The sequence below is a fragment of the Myotis yumanensis genome, unplaced genomic scaffold (assembly GCF_028538775.1).
Source record: "Myotis yumanensis isolate MYYU_CA2020_CCGP unplaced genomic scaffold, mMyoYum1.0.hap1 SCAF_11, whole genome shotgun sequence".
Lineage (NCBI taxonomy): Eukaryota > Metazoa > Chordata > Mammalia > Chiroptera > Vespertilionidae > Myotis > Myotis yumanensis.
Window position 1 is genome coordinate 69,864,880 of NW_027223762.1, and position 20,224 is coordinate 69,885,103.

General features: G+C 48.6%; 1 protein-coding gene across 4 annotated transcripts in view; it reads right to left on the reverse strand.

The window, feature by feature from the left end:
- The window catches only part of AFF3 (ALF transcription elongation factor 3), a 549,655-nt gene that overhangs the window by 38,592 nt on the left and 490,839 nt on the right, over positions 1-20,224 (reverse strand). For all 4 annotated transcript variants that reach the window (XM_070429869.1, XM_070429867.1, XM_070429868.1 and 1 more), the window contains 3 exons: positions 12,251-13,348; positions 4,173-4,297; positions 311-512 (listed from right to left, as the gene is read on the reverse strand). In XM_070429869.1, coding sequence (XP_070285970.1) covers positions 311-512; positions 4,173-4,297; positions 12,251-13,348 — 1,425 coding nt within the window. The remainder of the gene's footprint in view (positions 1-310; positions 513-4,172; positions 4,298-12,250; positions 13,349-20,224) is intronic.

Genomic DNA, 20,224 nt, shown 5'->3' on the forward strand with positions numbered 1-20,224 from the left:
ACAAGGAATCTTTTCAAATGAAAGGGTGGGTTGGTCCCAAACTCCCGATTTCCTTTGTCTCGTGATAGTATTACTCTGGGCTGTTCTTTTTGGAATGGGGAACGAAACCCCACAGGCTTGCTGAGCAGAGGGCTCCTCAGTTTCTCCTCCCGCAGTTGTCCCTGCACCAGGTCTTCCCAGAGCAGCCTTAGGGATCCTTTCTGGAACCTCAAGTGTGTGTCCAGACTGTGCTGGGCTAAGACAGGTGGCGTGTCGGGGTGTGCTCAGCTTCATTTCACATTCAATGGGGACAGGAAGAGCATCAACGTACCGTGAGGTCTGCGGCATGAGCCGGCAGCTGGCTCTCCGCCTTGAGCTTTTTGTTGGAGGTGGTGGAAGGGAACAAGCCACTGCCGCTGGACCTGCTGGAAGACGTCAAGTCCTCGCTGGAGTATTTGTGTTTAGAGGCGTCGGAGAGGGGTGAGATGGGCGACCGGAGCAGCTTTTCATTTTTATTGATGGGTATTGCCAAGCTGCAAAAGAAAATCACAGTAATGGAATGTCACAAGCCAGCACAGGGAGAAGTAAATGTCTTATATATGACCCAAGCCTCCTATTTAAAGCCTGCTGGCAGCAAGACGTTTATGGGGAATTATTATACCCGGAAACAATTTTATGGCATTAGGAGCATAACAAACAATAAGCAAATTTCACTCATTGTTTCTTTACTTGTCCTACAGGATGAAGAGTAACTCTGGAGTTAAATAACTAAGAATAATAAGACTTTCATTTTCTAAGTTTTTCACCCATGGATCTCAAAATGCACAACCAACTTCTTCCTGTTTTCCTACTAAGTCTCAGCAGCAAGCAATGAGGAGTCAATCAAATGACATACTTGTTCCTACTTCTAAAAGGACTTTTGCTAACAGCTGAGTTTATACTAATTATTTTATGGAGAATAACAGAATTACAGAATGACTTGCAAAGCAAGAAGCAACTTTCAGTTGTTAGGTTTCCCAGCTAACCAGGCATTGATCAGAATGAACACAGAACAAAAAACTCATCAGAAGTGACATTTTCGAATTCCAGCTCCTGATTTTACCTTCAAAACTCCAGTCTGGAACTCCCTCCCCGCTCCCCTCTCCCCGCCCCCCCCCCCGCCGCCCCCCACACACAGACACACACACTTAACCATCAGAGAAGTTAGTCATTATCCTAGAGTTATTGTTAGGACTCTCTCCATTACTTAATTTGAAAAAAATTGGGGAAAGACACATGAGCTTGAAAGAAACTCAACCATTGCTAATTTGGGATGCTTGTAGAAGTCCCCTGATAGAGTCAGTTAAAAAAAGAAAAGGTAAATTCATTTAACAAAATGCAGTCATTATTCCCACAGTTATGATTGCATGTGTTGGCTATCCCTGCAAACAAATCATTAAAGTCACTTCAAAAGAAATTTCCTTAGTCGGTGGTGACCATGTAGAAATAGCAAACACAGGCCTCAGTTGACAAAGCCAAGGCTCTCAAGATTATGCAAATAGACATGTTTAGGGATAGAATCTGTGGTGATCGACTTCTGGTTCAAAAAGCACTGGACGACTAACAGCTTAGCAGTGGGAAGGCACGTCTGAAAAACTGCCGTGGGCCAATCACAGTCACTGGGCTAGTGATGATGGAGGCGCTGACGGTGAAGATGGATGTGAACAGTCTGAATAGAACTGTTTCTTGACATGTGAGTGAAAAAAGCCCCATATCTAACTCTATCATTGTACATATATGTGATTTTAAATGTTCATGGAAAATTGGATTATTACATTGTACTATCATGGACATAGGATTATTTCTTCTTTATCATTATAAGTTTATATAGTCAAGCTGACCAAAGAAAATTTCTTTGGATCTCCTTTTTGGGATGGTGACCACTTTACATATGGGGTTGTCTTATCACACGGGTTTAACTGACAGCAGTCAGCACCAACCGGGGGTACCCAGACCGCCTTTCCTAGAAAGTACTCAAGGCACATTGCTATGCACAGTGCCATCACTTAACATGAAACCACCAGACGGGGCATGTGGAGAAGCATGGGACTTGGTTGGAAAGTCTGTAAGGAGGATTCTCCGAAAGGCTGAGGGCCTCTGGGAGGACCCTGCCGAAGGCGGCAGCCCCTACCGTGACTTCCAAACAAGTCCGATCCTCAGGATGTTTTGCTAGAATCTCTATGTTTGGTCTTTAGACACGACCTTGTAGAAGCATATACTTTCTTTAAGGATGCTTACCCTGCTGATTGTATCTAGAGGTTAATTTTAGTTCAAGCTGTTGCTACAATAAAAACCTAAGGAGGCAGGCAATCGAGGCTTTTTTGATGCCTTATGCCAACTAGCCCCTTAGCTTCTCTTGCACAGAAATGTGTGTCAGAGTAATCATTCATCCGTCGTTCAGGGTCTGCCGGTCAGCCCCGGCAGGGCAGGCTCTGCCAGGCAAAGGCTCTACTGCAAGAGCTTATGAGTACTGGGCACCGTGTAGGATGGAAGCGACACCCTCACTCTCAATAACCTCTCACTGAAATTGAGCATAATGAATACTGTTTATAATCATCACTACAATCATGGTAGTTACACATGTGCTAGAAAGGTTACTTATCCTGGCGGGGGTGGCTTAGTGGTTGAGTGTCAGTCAACCTATGAACCAGGAGGTCGAGGTTCACTCCTGTTCAGGGCACATGTCCGGGTTGCTGACTCGATCCCCAATAGGGGTCATGAAGGAGGCAGCTGATCAAGGACTCTCTCTCACCATTGATGTTTCTATCTCTCTCTCCCTCTCCCTTCCTCACTGAAATCAATAAAACAAATATATATATGTAATTTTAAAAGAAAGGTTACTAACGCTAATGGACAAAGAATCACATATCTATACTAATAAAAGGGGAATATGCTAATTAGACCGGGTCAACCGGCCATCTTCCAGATGTCTGAATTCCTTCTGGACAAAGCCATGGTGGTGGGGACCGAGGCAGAGGCAGTTAGGGGTGAGATCAGGTTGGCAGGGGGGGGCAGTTGGGGGCAAGACAGGCAGGCAGGTGAGTGGTTAGAAGCCAGTGGTCCTGGATTGCGAGAGGGATGTCTGCGCAGGGATTGGGCCTAAACTAGCAGTCGGACATCCGCTGAGGGGGTCCCAGATTGGAGAGGGTGCAGGCTGGACTGAGGGACACCCTCCGTGCACGAATGTTGTGCACTGTGCCTCTAGTATAACTATATGCACATTTGAAAGACGATTTGGAACCACATTGTCCCCATTAACTTTTTCCCAGTTATTTTGGGATACTGTCCACTCGGCACATAATTTGTGGACAACGCCAGCTTGTGTGCAGCTCTCCGTCCTGCTCAGACCTTCACAAGCCCTGGCCCCTCCCAAGGTGGCTCTAATACGGCAGCGGGCCTGCTCACGCGCCTCGCTCTCGGCGTGTTAGTGCCGCTCTCCATCTCCTCCTAACCTTTCTGCTTACAGTTTTATGTGCTGTGCTGCAGCATTCATCTCCCCTTACAAATGCTATGTTCGCAGCCAGGGAGAGCGAGGAGAGTCTTCGCAGTGGAAAAGTGGGTTCCGAGCTGTGCTGTTTCGAAATGGCAAGAGCGCCTATGACTGATGAGAAGCTACTTGCTTGTGATGAATACCTGGGACCTTGCCTTGGGAGAAAGACATTTATCACAGAGGGGACTCAGTGCCACGCGGGTCCATCTGGAACGCCTGTGGAGGCGTCACTCGGCGGCCGTTTAACCTTGGAGACAGATTCTGTCCAACACCATGATTTTCGTCTACATCTAAGAGCGTTAGGTGCGTCGTATGGAGATTCAGCTCAAAATTTATATTTCTCCATTCGTGTAATAAGCGTAGTGTCCTAAGTTTAGCTATTAAAATCATGATTTAAGAATCCAGTTATTAAGCTTTCAGAGGGAAGCGTGCAGAACTGTGGAGGTAGTAACTGGCCTTTTGTTACAGAGAAGCACTTACACACCCCGAGCGGTGACCCGAGGTGCACATCTCAGTGTAATGAGGAGCCTTAGGCTAACCGAGGAGAGCAGGCCCGGGCACCCAGACCAGAGCAGTCATTGAAAAACCGGACTTTCCCAGGTGGCACATGACTTCAGCCCTAGAGACCCCACCAGCTCACCTCCGCCCCCGAGGGAACACACACCTGCTGACGTTCATGTTGCAAGGATTCGCAGACACAGTGTTACTGGCAGAGGCGGCCTGTCGGGAAGAGCTCTCTTTCTCTCCCTGGGCCTTCTTGACCTCCCGGTAGTCGTCTTCGTTGTCACACTGTGTGCAAATAAGCAGAAACCAATCAGCTGCGGCTTTTAAAGGATCGTAATGAGCTCCCATCACCATCTTGCTCAGAGCAAGGCCTTGGAGACCAGCTCTCTCGCCTCTCTGGAAGGCATCTGAGCAGCAATGTGGTCCAGCACCCTGGCCCTGGCCTGGGTTCCCAGTCAGCGCCTCATCAAATAAGGATCAAGCTGGTCAGTTTTACTATTGGCAGTTCAGTGAGAGGGAAAGCCCGGCATCCCGATAAAAATGCAGGACACAACACTGTGAATGACGAAAACAGCTCTGCCGTCAACAGACCTGACTTAGCCTCCGGAGACCTGCCCTGTCCGCAGCCTCTCCTCCTGGCATTTCTCGGCATCCGAACAGGGCACAGCAACCTGTTCTCAGTGCCAGGAGGGCAGTGACAAGCTTGACCCTTTCTTCTGAAATTCACAGCTTTTATGAATTTCAAGCAAAGGTGTTACTTACCTCTTGGTGCCTTACTCCCAGTTCACAATGGCTCTCCCATGATATCGGAGAACCTTTGAAGCACCTTTCTGTGAAATAGTACTTGAATTCAAGTATGTTTCCTTGGTTGTATGTAACATTAGACGTGTATTAGGGTGCCATGCAAATGTGCTCCAGCTCTGGTGTGGCAGCGGGAACACAGGGATGGCAAGTGCAGGGCCCTCGGCAGTGCTGTCCAGAAGACATTTCCTCTCTCGCTGGGATTGTCACAGCCTCTCTCATAAGGACCCCAAGGGCTCCACTGAAACAGCGGAGGATCCCCAGTCCTTGGCTCTGGGCTCCAGCAGAGTTAGACTCTGCACCTTTGGCAGCCTGGTCTACAGGGTCCCATTTCCTGCACCCAGTATTGGGGTCTTAACACCCAGATGCTGAGTAAAGAGCACTAACAAATGATCTTTCACTTCTCTGTGTCTGTATTTAATAACCAGTCATTAGATTTTATGAGCTTGGTGTCAGGCTGGGCATAAATGAAGTTTCATAAGTTAAAATTTAAAAGGGTCATAAATAAAACTATTTAAATACAGAACATTATGGAATTTATATATACTTATACATATTTATATATGTCTTTCTGCACATCTCCTTCTCTATATCTATATATGCCTATACATGTATCTGTATTTCCAATCTATGTTTATCAATTTCTCTCTCTGTATGTTACATATCAGTGGTTCTCAACCTTGGCTGCACATTCGAATCACTTGGGAATCTTTTTAAAATCCTGATTTCCAGGCCTCATCCTCCAGAAATTCTGTTTCTTTGTTACTAATGTTGTGGCCTCACCCCATAACAAAGAAACAGAATTTCTGGAGGATGACGCCCAGAAATCAGGATTTTAAAAAGATTCCCAGGTGATTCTAATGTGCAGCCAAGGTTGAGAACCACTGTTATATATCTTTGTGTCTCTCTTACCCAAGCCCCCTCTCTTTTCATTATTCTATCCATGTATCCATCAATCCCCAGGTGGTTAATTGATTGTTCAGTCAATCGATCACCTGAGGCCTGATAGATAGATCAATCCAAAAGTAATGAGGAGGGCAGGATATCTAGAGGAAAACAGGAAGAAAGAGGGTGAGGGAAAAAGTGGGTTAACCCATATTACTGAATTATATTGTTTGAACTTGACAGTGCCCTTGCAAAGGTGTCACCATTTTACAAATGAAGAAAATGAAATAAAGAGAAGGCAAGGTCACCAGATTATGGTCACCCAGGAGGCAGTGAGGACTACGTAATTTGCTGGTTCAGCATAAAATGAAAATGTTGGGCTCCTTGTTAAAAAAGCAAGAAAAGTTCCTTGTCTTGAAGATGATTTTTTTTTGACAACAAAAGCAAAAATAAACAAGTGGGACTACATCAAACTACAAAGCTACTGCAAAGACAAGAAAACCATCAACAAAATGAAAAGGTAACCTACTGAATGGGAGAAAATATTTGCAAACCATATATCTGATAAGGAGCCAATAACCCAAATATATAAAGAAGTCACAACTCAAAAGCGAAAAACCCCAAACAAACAATCTGTTTAAAAAATGGGCAGAGATCTGAATAGACATTTCTCCAGAGAAGACATACAGATGGCCAACAGGTACATGACAAGGTGCTCAACATCACTAATGACCAGGGAAATGCAAATCAGACCACAGTGAGCTATCATCTCACACCTGTTAGAATGGCTGTGATAAAAAAGACAAGAAACAACAAGCATTGGCAAGAACATGGAGAAAAGGGAACCCTCCTACACTGTTGGTGGGAATGGAAAGTGGTGTAGCTACTATGAAAAACAGTATGGAGGTTCCTCAACAAATTAAAAATAGAACTACCATGTAATCCACCTATTCTGTTTCTGGGTATTCATTTGAAGAAAAAGAAAACACTAATTTAAAAAGATATGTATATTCCTTATACATGCTCACTGCAGCATTATTTACAACAGCCAAGATATAGGAACAACCTACATATTCATCAATGAATAAATGGATAAAGAAAATCATCCTATCTAATAAAAGGGTAATATGCAAATTAACCATCACTCCGTCACAAAATGGTGGCGTTCATAGCCACATGATGGCGGTGCCCAGTCCTTTCAGCCCCGCCGGAGTCCCCCAGTCCCGGGGGTGGGGTGTGGCTGTTGAGAGCAGGCAGCGTGAGCAGCCTGGAGGAATGCTTGCTTCATTGCTGCAGCGTCAACCTGGCCGCGAGCAGTGGGCACGGAGTGGCTGGGGCGGGGGGCGGGGGAACACTTGCCCTTAGCGATGAGGCAAGCATTCCGCGCCTGGCTGCAGAGGGCCTCTGGCCAGGCCGGGCACGGAATGCTTGCATCTTTGCCGGCCGGGCTGAGGGACAGCCCCTCACCCCCGTGCACGAATTTTGTGCACTGGGCCTCTAGTAGCTATAAAATATATATTCACACACATATACACACGATACAAACAATGGAATATTATTCAGCCATAAAATAAAATCTTGCCAAAATGGATGTATGTTGAGGGTGTTATGATAAGTGAAATAAGTCAGATAGAAAAAACATAAATACTATATAATCTCACTTATATGTGAACTCCACAAAACAACAAAAAACCCCTAAATAAACCCCCAAGCTTATGTACCTAGAGAACAGACTGGTGGTTGTTGAGGGGTCTGGGGGTTTTGGGGGGAAAGTGGAAGAATACATGAAGGGGATCAAAAGGTACAAATTTCCATTTACATAATAAAAAAGTCCCGGGATGTAATATACAGCATGGAGACTATTGCATATTTGAAAGTAGACAGGAGAGTAGAACTTGAAAGTTCTCATCAGGAGAAATGAAATTTGTAATTATGTCCGATGATGGATGTTAATTGGACTTACTGTGGTGACCATTTTGCAATATACACAAATATAGAATCATCACACTGTATACTAGAAACTAATGCAAGTTATATCAATTATACTGCAATATTTTTAAAGCAGGAAGAGCAATGTAGAAAGTACTAAAGTAGAAAACATTTCCTGTCTCTCAGTGTCTCCCTCTTGATCTGCCATGGTGGTGTTTACTTGCAACTGTGGTCCTTAAGGCGTTGGCATACTTGGGAGGGGGGAGTGTAGACTCTCAGTGCCCAGGATCCTGTCCGGCGACTGGGCGCATGCACACACCCCACCGGCAAAGGATTTCCACTGCCTGCCAGTGGTGGGCCCACCTGTTGAGGGTAGAAAAGTCCAAGGGGGCATTTCCCCTTTCCCTGGTCCCCACAACCCAAGGAATCTGGCAACCCTTAGGGGATTGCAGTCTCCTTTCTGGGAATACTCAGAACAGGACAGGTCTTCTCTGGACCTCGCATGCTCTATTGTTCTATCACACTTCACTTACAGAGCACAAATTCAAAGAGAAAATGAAGAATATGAAGATGACAACCACCAGCATTAAACTCCAAGCCCAAGCCCTTCTGAGCAGGGAAAGTACTGCACAAACCTAAGACTGCCTTCTATTGGGAGACCTGAGCCAGACAGCCTAGGCCAGTGATGGCGAACCTATGACACGCGTGTCAGAGGTGACATGCGAACTCATTTTTTTGGTTGATTTTTCTTTGTTAAATGGCATTTACATATATAAAATAATTATCAAAAATATAAGTCTTTGTTTTACTATGGTTGCAAATATAAAAAAATTTCTATATGTGACATGGCACCAGAGTTAAGTTAGGGTTTTCAAAATGCTGACATGCCGAGCTCAAAAGGTTCGCCATCACTGGCCTAGGCTCACTCCTGCTCTACCCTTATCACCTAGGGATCCCGGGCAAGTTGCTTTAAGCTCCTGAGCCTCAGTTTCCTCATATGGAAAATGGGCATGACAATGATATTTGCCTCATAAAGTTATAAGGACTCAATGGTTTAATATACACAAAGTGCTGCATCCCTCAGGAGGATAAGCATACGTGTCAACTGTTGTTAAGGATTTTGTCCTAACTTTGGAACCATCCATGATCACTGCAATCTTTGTTTTGTCACCCATTGTGTTTTTCACTGTGGTCCAAGTTACTTTTGAAGACACAGTAACAGGAGGGGACAATAATCCTCAGAGTTGGCTTTAATTTCTGACTGGGTTATTTCCATGCTGAAAAATCTTCGAAAACTGCTGAGCATCTGGGTCAGCTTCCAGATGTATTTCCAGCCTCCCGTCCTTGCACTGCCTTTCTCGCGCCTGCGCTTCCCTGGTTTACCCGTTCCCCTCTTTCGGTGCCACTTCATCCCTGACCCTCTGATCGCAGTCACGTGCCACATAATGACATTTTAGTCAATGATGGACTGCCTATACGACAGTGGTCCCATGAGACTGTAATGGAGCCCGGCCGGTGTGCTCAGTGGACTGAGTGTCATCCCATGCACCAAGAGGTTGCTGGTTTGATTCCTGGTCAGGGCACATGCCTGGTTGTGGGTTCGATCCCCAGTAGGGGCGTGCAGGAGGCAGCAGATCAATGTTTCTATCTTCCTCTCTCTCTCAAATCAATAAAAACATATTAAATTTTTTAAAAAAATCATAATGGAGCTGAAACATTCCTATTGCTTTGTGATTCTGTGGCCGTCCTAACATCATAGCGCCATGCAGCACTCACGTGTTTGCGGTGAGGCGGTGCAAACCAAGCAGCTGCACTGCCCGTTGTATGACAGTACAGCACACACAACTATGCACAGTCCGTAATACTTGATAATGACGACACACAACTATGTTACTGATCTATGTATTTGCTATACTTTTTATCATTATTTGTGTATTCTTGATACTTATTAAATTTTTTTTCTGTACAATAGTATGTCGTCTTATGTTAGCAACAGCCTCATACGTCTCCTGTTTATCTAGCTCTTTTCTCTTGTGCTTGATTTAATGTCATGTTGTTTTCTACAGTAACATGCTCTGCAGGCTGGTAGCCCAAGAGCAATAGCCTATCCCATACAGCCTATCCCATACAGCCTATCCCATACAGCCTATCATCCCATACAGCCTATCCCATACAGCCTATCCCATACAGCCTATCCCATACAGCCTGTCCCATACAGCCTATCCCATACAGCCTGTCCCATACAGCCTATCCCATACAGCCTATCCCATACAGCCTATCATCCCATACAGCCTATCCCATACAGCCTGTCCCATACAGCCTGTCCCATACAGCCTATCATCCCATACAGCCTGTCCCATACAGCCTGTCCCATACAGCCTGTCCCATACAGCCTATCCCATACAGCCTGTCCCATACAGCCTATCCCATACAGCCTGTCCCATACAGCCTATCCCATACAGCCTATCCCATACAGCCTATCATCCCATACAGCCTATCCCATACAGCCTGTCCCATACAGCCTGTCCCATACAGCCTGTCCCATACAGCCTATCCCATACAGCCTGTCCCATACAGCCTATCCCATACAGCCTGTCCCATACAGCCTATCCCATACAGCCTATCCCATACAGCCTATCATCCCATACAGCCTATCCCATACAGCCTGTCCCATACAGCCTGTCCCATACAGCCTATCATCCCATACAGCCTGTCCCATACAGCCTGTCCCATACAGCCTGTCCCATACAGCCTATCCCATACAGCCTGTCCCATACAGCCTATCCCATACAGCCTGTCCCATACAGCCTATCCCATACAGCCTATCCCATACAGCCTATCATCCCATACAGCCTATCCCATACAGCCTGTCCCATACAGCCTGTCCCATACAGCCTGTCCCATACAGCCTATCCCATACAGCCTGTCCCATACAGCCTATCCCATACAGCCTGTCCCATACAGCCTATCCCATACAGCCTATCCCATACAGCCTATCATCCCATACAGCCTATCCCATACAGCCTGTCCCATACAGCCTATCCCATACAGCCTATCCCATACAGCCTGTCCCATACAGCCTGTCCCATACAGCCTGTCCCATACAGCCTGTCCCATACAGCCTGTCCCATACAGCCTATCCCATACAGCCTATCATCCCATACAGCCTATCATCCCATACAGCCTATCCCATACAGCCTGTCCCATACAGCCTATCCCATACAGCCTGTCCCATACAGCCTATCCCATACAGCCTGTCCCATACAGCCTATCCCATACAGCCTATCCCATACAGCCTATCATCCCATACAGCCTATCCCATACAGCCTATCCCATACAGCCTGTCCCATACAGCCTATCCCATACAGCCTATCCCATACAGCCTGTCCCATACAGCCTATTCCATACAGCCTGTCCCATACAGCCTGTCCCATACAGCCTATCATCCCATACAGCCTATCATCCCATACAGCCTATCCCATACAGCCTATCCCATACAGCCTATCCCATACAGCCTATCATCCCATACAGCCTATCCCATACAGCCTATCCCATACAGCCTGTCCCATACAGCCTATCCCATACAGCCTATCCCATACAGCCTGTCCCATACAGCCTGTCCCATACAGCCTATCCCATACAGCCTATCCCATACAGCCTATCATCCCATACAGCCTATCCCATACAGCCTGTCCCATACAGCCTGTCCCATACAGCCTGTCCCATACAGCCTGTCCCATACAGCCTATCCCATACAGCCTGTCCCATACAGCCTATCCCATACAGCCTGTCCCATACAGCCTATCCCATACAGCCTGTCCCATACAGCCTATCCCATACAGCCTGTCCCATACAGCCTGTCCCATACAGCCTGTCCCATACAGCCTATCCCATACAGCCTGTCCCATACAGCCTAGGTGAGTAGCTTAGACCATCTAGGTTTGTGTAACTGCACTCCGTGAGGTTTGATCAAACACAAAACCACCAACCATGCACTTCTCAGAGCAAATCCCAGTCATTAAAGGGCACGTGACTATCCTCAAATCCCTCCTCCTCAGGCCCTGTCCCAGCCCCTCTCCACCACCAAGCTCCTGATCAACACGATGAGGCTGGTGCTTCTCCCACAGGGCCGTCCTCCCACCGCCTGGCTTCGTGCACTTGTCTTCAGGCTTCACCCAGTCACAGCCTTACATTTTGCTGGCTCCTCGGTTCAGTGAGTGACCCCACGGTTGATGTCATTGCACCCCTCCCATCAAAGAATGGGGTTCACCAACCACGTGGCTGGCTTTCTACAGGCCCAGCTGGCCTCGCACACACTTGATAAAGACTTCCTGTATGCCTACTTCAACACGCAGCGGACAGGGCTTCGTTACCAGAGCTGTAAAATGGGAATTATAATGGTTCTCCTGCACTGGGTGGCTATAAGGGTTTAACTGAGTGACTGTATCTCAACCATTTACGACAGTATCGGGCATGTGTCAAGTGCCATGTGAATGTCTGCTGAGTGAAGACACACAGAACTGCTGCTGCCTCGCATTCCAGACCAGCAGCTGCTTGTGCTGTCACCTCACCCACAAGTTAAGGGGCAGCCCTCCTTCCCCAGTCCCGCAGCCCCATGCCTACCTTGCGTTTCCTCTTGGATTTGGGCAAAGCCTTTTCTACGGGTGTGTCCGATGGGTGGCTGGGAGGTGCGCTCTCAGTGTCCTTGGCTGCAGGCGCGCTGAGGGCCGCGGCCTCCTGGGGCAAGTGTTCTGGGATCCTGGACAGGAGGGTCAGGTCAATTTTGACCCAGAGAGACCTGACCTCATCACTGTCCTTCAGCGGGGAGAGAAGTTCGTTGCGGCCGAAGGGGACCAGCGTGTAGAACTGCTCCTCCAGCTCCTTGGCGATGTCGCTGGTGGTCCTGGCGTTGATGGAGCCCACGGGTGCGCGGGGCCCGCCGCCGCTGCTGATGCTGCCGGCGGCCTCCTTGAGCCTCTGGTCGCTCGCAGAGGCGGCAGCCACGGCCGGCGCTTTGGCCAGAGGGTACTCCTCCTGCTCCGACTCCAGGTCGGAGTCCGAGGAGGAGGACGAAGATGAGGACTCTGTCTCGATGAACTCCTTGGACTTGGGGACGATCCTGCTCAGGCCCCGCGTGCGGCGCTTCTCGCAGGTGACCGAGGCGCGCAGCTCCTTGCGGTGGCTCGTCCTGCTGTTGGCACAGGGCCTGGCTTTGGTGGGCTCCGGAGGGATGGGCGGGATCGCGGCACTCGCCCCCAGCGCGTCCGCGGGCTCCTCCGGCCGCTGGCAGTTAGCGCTCTCGCCGGCAGAGGTCCTCTCCGTGCGCCTGGGGGGCTTCTTGCCCGCTGCCCTCCGCGTGGGAGCGGGCGCGCTCTCCAGGGGCGCACCGGGGAGCGGAGGCGGCGGGGCGGCTGCGGTCACGGCCACGGCCACAGCCGCAGGCGGGGACTTCTGCTTCACCCCCTTCGTCCCCGGGGCCTTGTTGGCTGTCCTTGGCCTCTGCTCTTCCTTGCAGGCGCTCTTGACATCCTTCTCCCTCAGGCCGGACTGGCACCCGTCGGTGAGTTTCCCACAGTCCTGCGCGGGGTCCTTCCCGGGGGCATAGTACTGACTGCTCTCCAGGCCGTGGCTTTCATTCTGGATCAGAATAGGCGGCTTGTGGGGATTAACTTTGTTTAGCCATTTATCCAGCTGCCACTTGTTAGAGGACGCGGGCTCAGCCTAAAAGCAACAAACAAAACATCCTTTATTACAGACCTACTCAAAGGCGCCTGGCTGTTTCATCTTCACTTACTCCTCTAGGTGTATGAGCAGAAAGCAGTGGGGGGCTGGGGTGGTGGGGAGGAGCAGGGGCACAGCCACGTGGGGAAGCTCTCAGTTGGCAGCTGGATGCAGGGTGGCGTCCCTTTCCTGTCCCAGGTCGCTGAAATGTCAGGGCAGTACTTTGAAGCCAATTAGAAAAAATTTAGGGATAGCACTGTGCTTCATTAGAAGCCATTTCCAACACCTTTGCGTGTTATACAATGTGTATCTTTTATAATTATACACACACACACACACACACACACACACACACGAGATTCCGTGAAAGTTAACTGGGGAGCGTCTGGAGGCCAAGTGTTGAAGTGCTCCGTTTCTGTAAGGCTTACAATTTTGGGGGACATTAGTATGAGGGGGCTACGTGGAGCCTATAGTCCCAAAGAAGGGACATAGCGTTCATGCAGGGAAGGCAAGCAGGGCAGTCACCAGCAGAGGCAGCAACTTGGGGCAGATGGCCTGGCTAGGGGTGCAGAACTCCCATTGAGCAGCCACCAGTGTCCCGTGAGCTCTGGCTTCGGGACTTGGATACTCCATCCCTAACCTGCTCCCACCCCGCTTTGCCAGAAATGTTTCAGACATGAAAGTGACCATGGGAAGTCTTTCCTGCGAGCGATTAGTTTAGAGCAAATCATGGTTATTCCAGGTTTTAAACTCTGCCCCATAGACCGGTTCCGGGGTCAGTGAAAGCCTGGCACAGAATGTGAAATGCTTCAGAGACACCTTTGCCTGGAGGGCAGTGGTTCTCAACCTTAGCTGCACATAGAATCACCTGGGAATCTTTTTAAAATCCTGATTTCTGGGCCTCATCCTCTGGAAATTCTGTTTCTTTGTTACTAATGTTGTGGCCTCACCCCATAACAAAGAAACAGAATTTCCAGAGGATGAGGCCCAGAAATCAGGATTTTAAAAAGATTCCCAGGTGATTCTAATGTGCAGCCAAGGTTGAGAACCACTGGCCTAGGGGAAGGCCTTAGTTCTCTGTCCCACAAAAAGGTGAAGAACCGAGGACCTGCTTGATCGATTGATTTCTAATGAAGTCCATTGATCCATTATCTATGATTAATAGAAAGGAGGTATATTGGTAAGTGTAGAACTCCAACCAGAGTGTTTGCATTTTGTGACCATACGTGAGAAGGAGGAAATATCTGAGTTAGGTGATGTCTTTTTCCTTCCCCCGGCCTCTGACCGTGGCACCTGCTGTTTCAGGGGAGACCGGAGACCAGCCTAGAGGAGAGAAGACATTGCTTGGCGTTGCCTTTCGAACATGACTGGTTAAAGTCCAGAGCAAGTCAGCCTCCCTCGTAGGAGAACACATTTTCTTTAACACAATAATTTCATGTATCAAGATTTGTTTTTCAATAGTGGGCTCCACATGAGGAAGAATTCGGGGCACAAACCCTTGAGAGTGAAGGGAAGGAGGGACCTGGCTGCGTCTGGGGGAGTCTGGGGCCGTAACTCAGGAAGCTGGGAGCTTCTGAGGGGCCAGGGGGCCTGGGGCCAAGGTGAGGGACACAGAGAGTGGGAACCAGGCACCGAGCCCTGGCAGGGACCAGGGACATCCTGCTGCTTCTTCCAAAACAGATGAGACCGGCTGCACCTCAGGGACCCCGGCGCCAGCGTCCAGTGGGCCCAGCGTGAGCGTCCGAGGCCCTTGCCCTGGGCTGTTGGGAGGCGAGGCTTCCCCCTGGGACACAGGTGTGGGAGGAGGAACCCTCGTGGCCCTGATTGGGGGTAGGGTGTCAGGTCTTTGCTTTGTTTGTTTTCATGCACCAAAAGCAAGACCCAAAAGAACACAAATATCTTTTTGGCGGCCTCGAGTGGTAACACGGCAATTCCGACCTCGCTTTACTTGGCTTCTCGGAGAGGAGCCCACAGGACGCAGGAGCACCCCCGGTGCACACTCACGGCGACGCAGAGCGCCCCCGGGGAGCGGCAGGCACAGGCAGCTGCTCCACCAGGGGAAGCTGAGAGGAGCTGAGTGTGGCTGAGAGCTAATTTGGTGGCAAACAATTTACAGCTCCTGTTACTGTCTCCTCCCACCCCTATTGCTCTCACTGTTTCAGTGACTTGTGTGCCTCAGCTTCCCTAGACCAGTGGTTGGCAAACTCATTAGTCAACAGAGCCAAATACAGTGGTGCCTTGACTTACGAGTTTAATTCGTTAAGGAGCTCGTTAACTCAAATTACTTTGTCAACTCAATGCAAAAAACCGGCCGGCCGAGAGACAGCTGGTATCTCAAAAAACTCATTAGTTGGGACACTCGTAAGTCAAGGCCCCACTGTATCAACAGTACGATTGAAATTTCTTTTGAGAGCCAAATTTTTTAAACTTAAACTATATAGGTAGGTACATTGTTATTAACTTAATTAGGGTACTCCTAAGGCTTAGGAAGAGCCACACTCAAGGGGCCAAAGAGCCGCATGTGGCTCGTGAGCCGCAGTTTGCCGACCACGGCCCTAGACAAATGGGGCGCAGGAAATAGGGATGCGGGCAGAGGGGCCTCTTGCAGAAAAGGGACACCTATGGGGAGGGGGGCCAATCCCTCACGCTGGCCCCACCACACGTTAACACTCCTTCCCCGCCCCCACCATCCTGAGCCTCCCACAGCTCACACCTCCCAGCACTTCCTGCCCGGCCCTCACAGTGAAGGGGGAGTTAGTACATTTAATATGCGCCTGCTGCCTCATGTGCTTTGGGGTCATTTTTTCCCCCACGTCACAGCTGAAGAAATTGGTCTGAAGTACCATCTACACCACTAAATCACGCCACCTCCTGCCTCTCAAAGGGAATCCAAATTTCTCGGCTGGTGCTCAGGACATCCATCTCTTTCCAGTTATCCTTCGTTGCTGGAACATCTACAGTGTGCCTCCCGCTTCACATGTGCCATCTGACTTAATCCGTACAGATAAGAAATATCGCCGCTAATTTGTGGATGCGGATCAGAGAGGTTAAGTGACATGTCAAAGCTGCACAGCTACCAGGCACCCTGAGACTAAACACATATCGGTTTAGGTTTAAAGACCAGGGTCTCTCCCCAGCTGCCTCGCCTAATCTGCGCCCCCCCCCCCCCCCCCCCCCGCCCGCATAGCTTCAAAAAAGAGGGACCTCATTCCCTGGAGAAACGTGGGTCTTCAACCTAAAATGAGAGAGTCAGGTCTGACTTTGGAGAACACCACTCACTCTCCAAACAATGCCGGTGCCTCCTGCTAACCTCCACCGCACGGCCTGTTGATGCTGATGTTCGCTTCACGTGTACCTGTGCCTTCAGCAAAGCCCAGCCCTCCCGTTAGGCAGGAGCCAGGTCTCGGCTTCGGCGTGTCCCTTGCAGCTTCTGCACCGGTTAGGGAGGCAGGCTGCTGTGGCTGCTCCTGAGAACAACGCTCCCTGGCTGTCCCTCAACTCCTCCTCTCAGTCCTCGGAGCGGCCATTCTGGGGGCCGGGCTGTTGTGGCCCTGGGAGCTTAGCCGTGAAGACTTCGTGGCGGTGAAGGGGGACAGGGTGGGACTCGTGCACTGGCATGCAGCCGGGATGGCCGCCTTCCTGAGCCGCCCCAGGGCTTCTGCCCATGTTTGCTTTGCTTGCTCACTGCTTTCTATTTTCAGCCACGATTCTCCTCCCTGGTTGATTCTCCTCCCTGGTGAACCTTCACTCCCACTCATGCCTAAGCCTCCACCGCCACCGAGCGCTGCAGTCCCTGCTCCATCGGACTCCTTCCTAGCACCCTCTGCTGTGCACCCCAGACACCCTGCTAAGGAGAAGCTAGTTCAATCAAGGAATACCTTGCATCACATTTCTGCTGATTTTCAAGAACAGCCCAGGGCAGCATTTCCCACAGGTGCTTTTAGTTCATGGAGTCCACGGAAAGGTTTCCATGTCAGATAAGTCTGGGGAATGCGCAATGGGAAACAGTTTCCATGAGCAATACCACGGGCTGGGTGGAGCCCTGGGGTAAAGTGATGGTTACGCCGACAATCCTGGCCTTCCATGTATCCATGTGGCAGGGTCTGGGAGCTCTCTGTCAGGGTGCACTCTGCTCACTGAGGGGGAGTCACTGTCGCCTGGAAAGCTCTGACATGAAAGGGTGCATCATGCCAGAAAAGAAGATGAAACTCGAGTGACACAAATTAGACTGAGAACACTCAGCGAACACCAGGCCACAGAGAGGGCACTGCATGGTGGGGTAGTGTTTGCAGTGGCCGCTCTGTGCCAGCGTGCGGACAAGGCGTATATGATGGTGAGTCTGTTCAATGCAGTGTCTCTACAAGCCTGGTCGTGGAGGGCAGTGCAGAGGGAAATCAGCTGAGCCCCCTGGGTTCCGGTGCTGGCCACTGAGGGGAGGACGTGGGTCCTTGGAACGTCATGAGGGCCTCCTCTCCTCCCCACACGCCAGGCTGTTACGGTGACTAGCCTGCTCTTGCCACTTACACGGCCTCTCTGCACCCAGAAGCAAGGAGCTGAAAGCTGTGTGTGGCCCCTGGCAGCTTGGCTCCAGGCCTGCTCTCCAGAGCCAGGGCCTCTGAGAGCTGCTGGGAGAAACGACAAGAGCTTCCTTTCCTCAGCGAGGAGTTCAAGCCTGTGATCATCTCAGGGACATTCAGAAAGAACTTGCTTAAAGTGCCTAAGAACTTACTTGGAAAACTACAGGACGTTGAAAAAAGAGATAGAGGAAGACATAAACAAATGGAAGAACATACCATGTTCATGGATTGGTAGAATCAACATCATTAAAATGTCCATACTACTCAAAGCAATCTACGGATTCAACGCAATCCCCATTTAAATACCAACGGCATTCTTCAAAGATCTAGAACAAACTCTCCAAAAATTCATCGGGAATACAAAAGACCCCAAATAGCCACAGCAATTCTGAGAAAGAACAAAGTTGGAGGGATCACAATACCAGATATCAAGCTATATTACCAAGCCACGGTTCTCAAAACTACATGGTACTGGCACAAGAACAGACATATAGACCAATGGAACAGAACAGAGAACCCAGAAATCGACCCAAGCCATTATGTTCAATTAATATTTGACAAAGGAGGCAAGAGCATACAATGGAGTCAAGACAGTCTCTTCAATAAATGGTGCTGGGAAATTTGGTCAGATACATGCAAAAAAATGAAACTAGATCACCAACTTACACCATACACAAAAACAAACTCAAAATGGCTAAAGGACTTAAATGTAAGATGGGAAACCATAAAAACCTTAGAAGATTCCATAGGTAGCAAAATAGCAGACATATGTCATAGCAATATCTTCACTGATACAGCTCCTAGGGCAATGGAGACTAAGGAGAAAATAAACAAATTAAACTACATCAAAATAAAAAGCTTCTGCACAGCAAAAGAAACCATCAACAAAACAACAAGAAAACCCACTGCATGGGTGAACATGTTTGCTAATGCTATTTCAGATAACGGTTTAATCTCCAAAATGTACAGAGAACTCATATAACTTAAAAGGAAGATAATCCGAATAAAAAAAGGGAAAAGGACCTAAACAGACACTTTTTGAAAGAGGACACACAGAAAGCCAAGAGACATATGAAAACATGCTCAAAGTCACTAATCATCCAAGAGATGCAAATCAAAACAACGATGAGATACCATCTCCTACCTGTCAGAATGGCTATCATCAACAAATCAACTAATGACAAATGCTGGCGAGGATGTGGAGAAAAAGGAACCCTCATGCACTGCTGGTGGCAATGCAGACTGGTGCAGCCACTGTGGAGAGCAGTATGGAGTTTCCTCAAAAAATTAAAAATGGAACTCCCATTTGACTCAGTAATCCCACTACTAGGACTATATCCCAAGAAACCAGAAACACCAATCAGAAAGGATATATGCACCACTATGTTCATAGCAGCACAATTTACCATAGCTAAGATTTAGAAACAGTCTAAGTGCCCATCAGCAGGTGAGTGGATTAAAAATCTGTGGTACATGTACACAATAGAATACTATGCTGCTATAAAAAAGAAGGAACTTTTACCATTTGCAACAACATGGATGGAACTGGAGAGCATTATGCTAAGTGAAATAAGCCAGTCAGAGAAAGATAAATATCACATGATCTCACTCATATGTGGGATATAATGATCAACATAAACTGATGAACAAGAATAGATCCAGAGACAAATGGCAGGGGAGGGGGAGGTTAGAGATCAACCAAAGGACTTGTATGCATGCATATTAGCATAACCAATGGACACAGACACTGGGGCGGTGGGGGTTTGTCCTCAGGGGTGCGAGTGGCAGCGAGGGGGGTGTCAATTGGGGAAAAAGGAGATAGAAGTAAAACTTTAAATAACAAAAAAAATTTTTTTAAAAAGTGCCTAAGAACTGCACTTCTCCTAAGCTGGGCTTTGGCCTCACTCATGAGAATGAGACTCAACTGCTCATGGGCTTAAGCTTCAAAGTCACAGAGAAGAGCCTGGACAGGGGTCATCACAGACACTAATGCTTTTTACCCACTCCACTGCCCCCTTGGCTCCTGTACTGTCCTGGAACCCAGTTATTTCTTATAGCTAATACTCTTCTGGAGTTTCTCAACAAATTATAGCATAACTTTGGATTTGAAGGAGCCTGGCTAAACTCCTTTACTTTATTGAACTCCTGTATTTTTTTTTGTTTCATATTATTGCCATTATCAGCCCAGCTCTGATAAGGCAGGGACATGCCGGATAATTGCTGTATCCCAGAGCCAAGCACCAGGTCTGGGGCGCATGCTTGATAAATATTAGTTGAATGAATACAGAATGAGTGAATG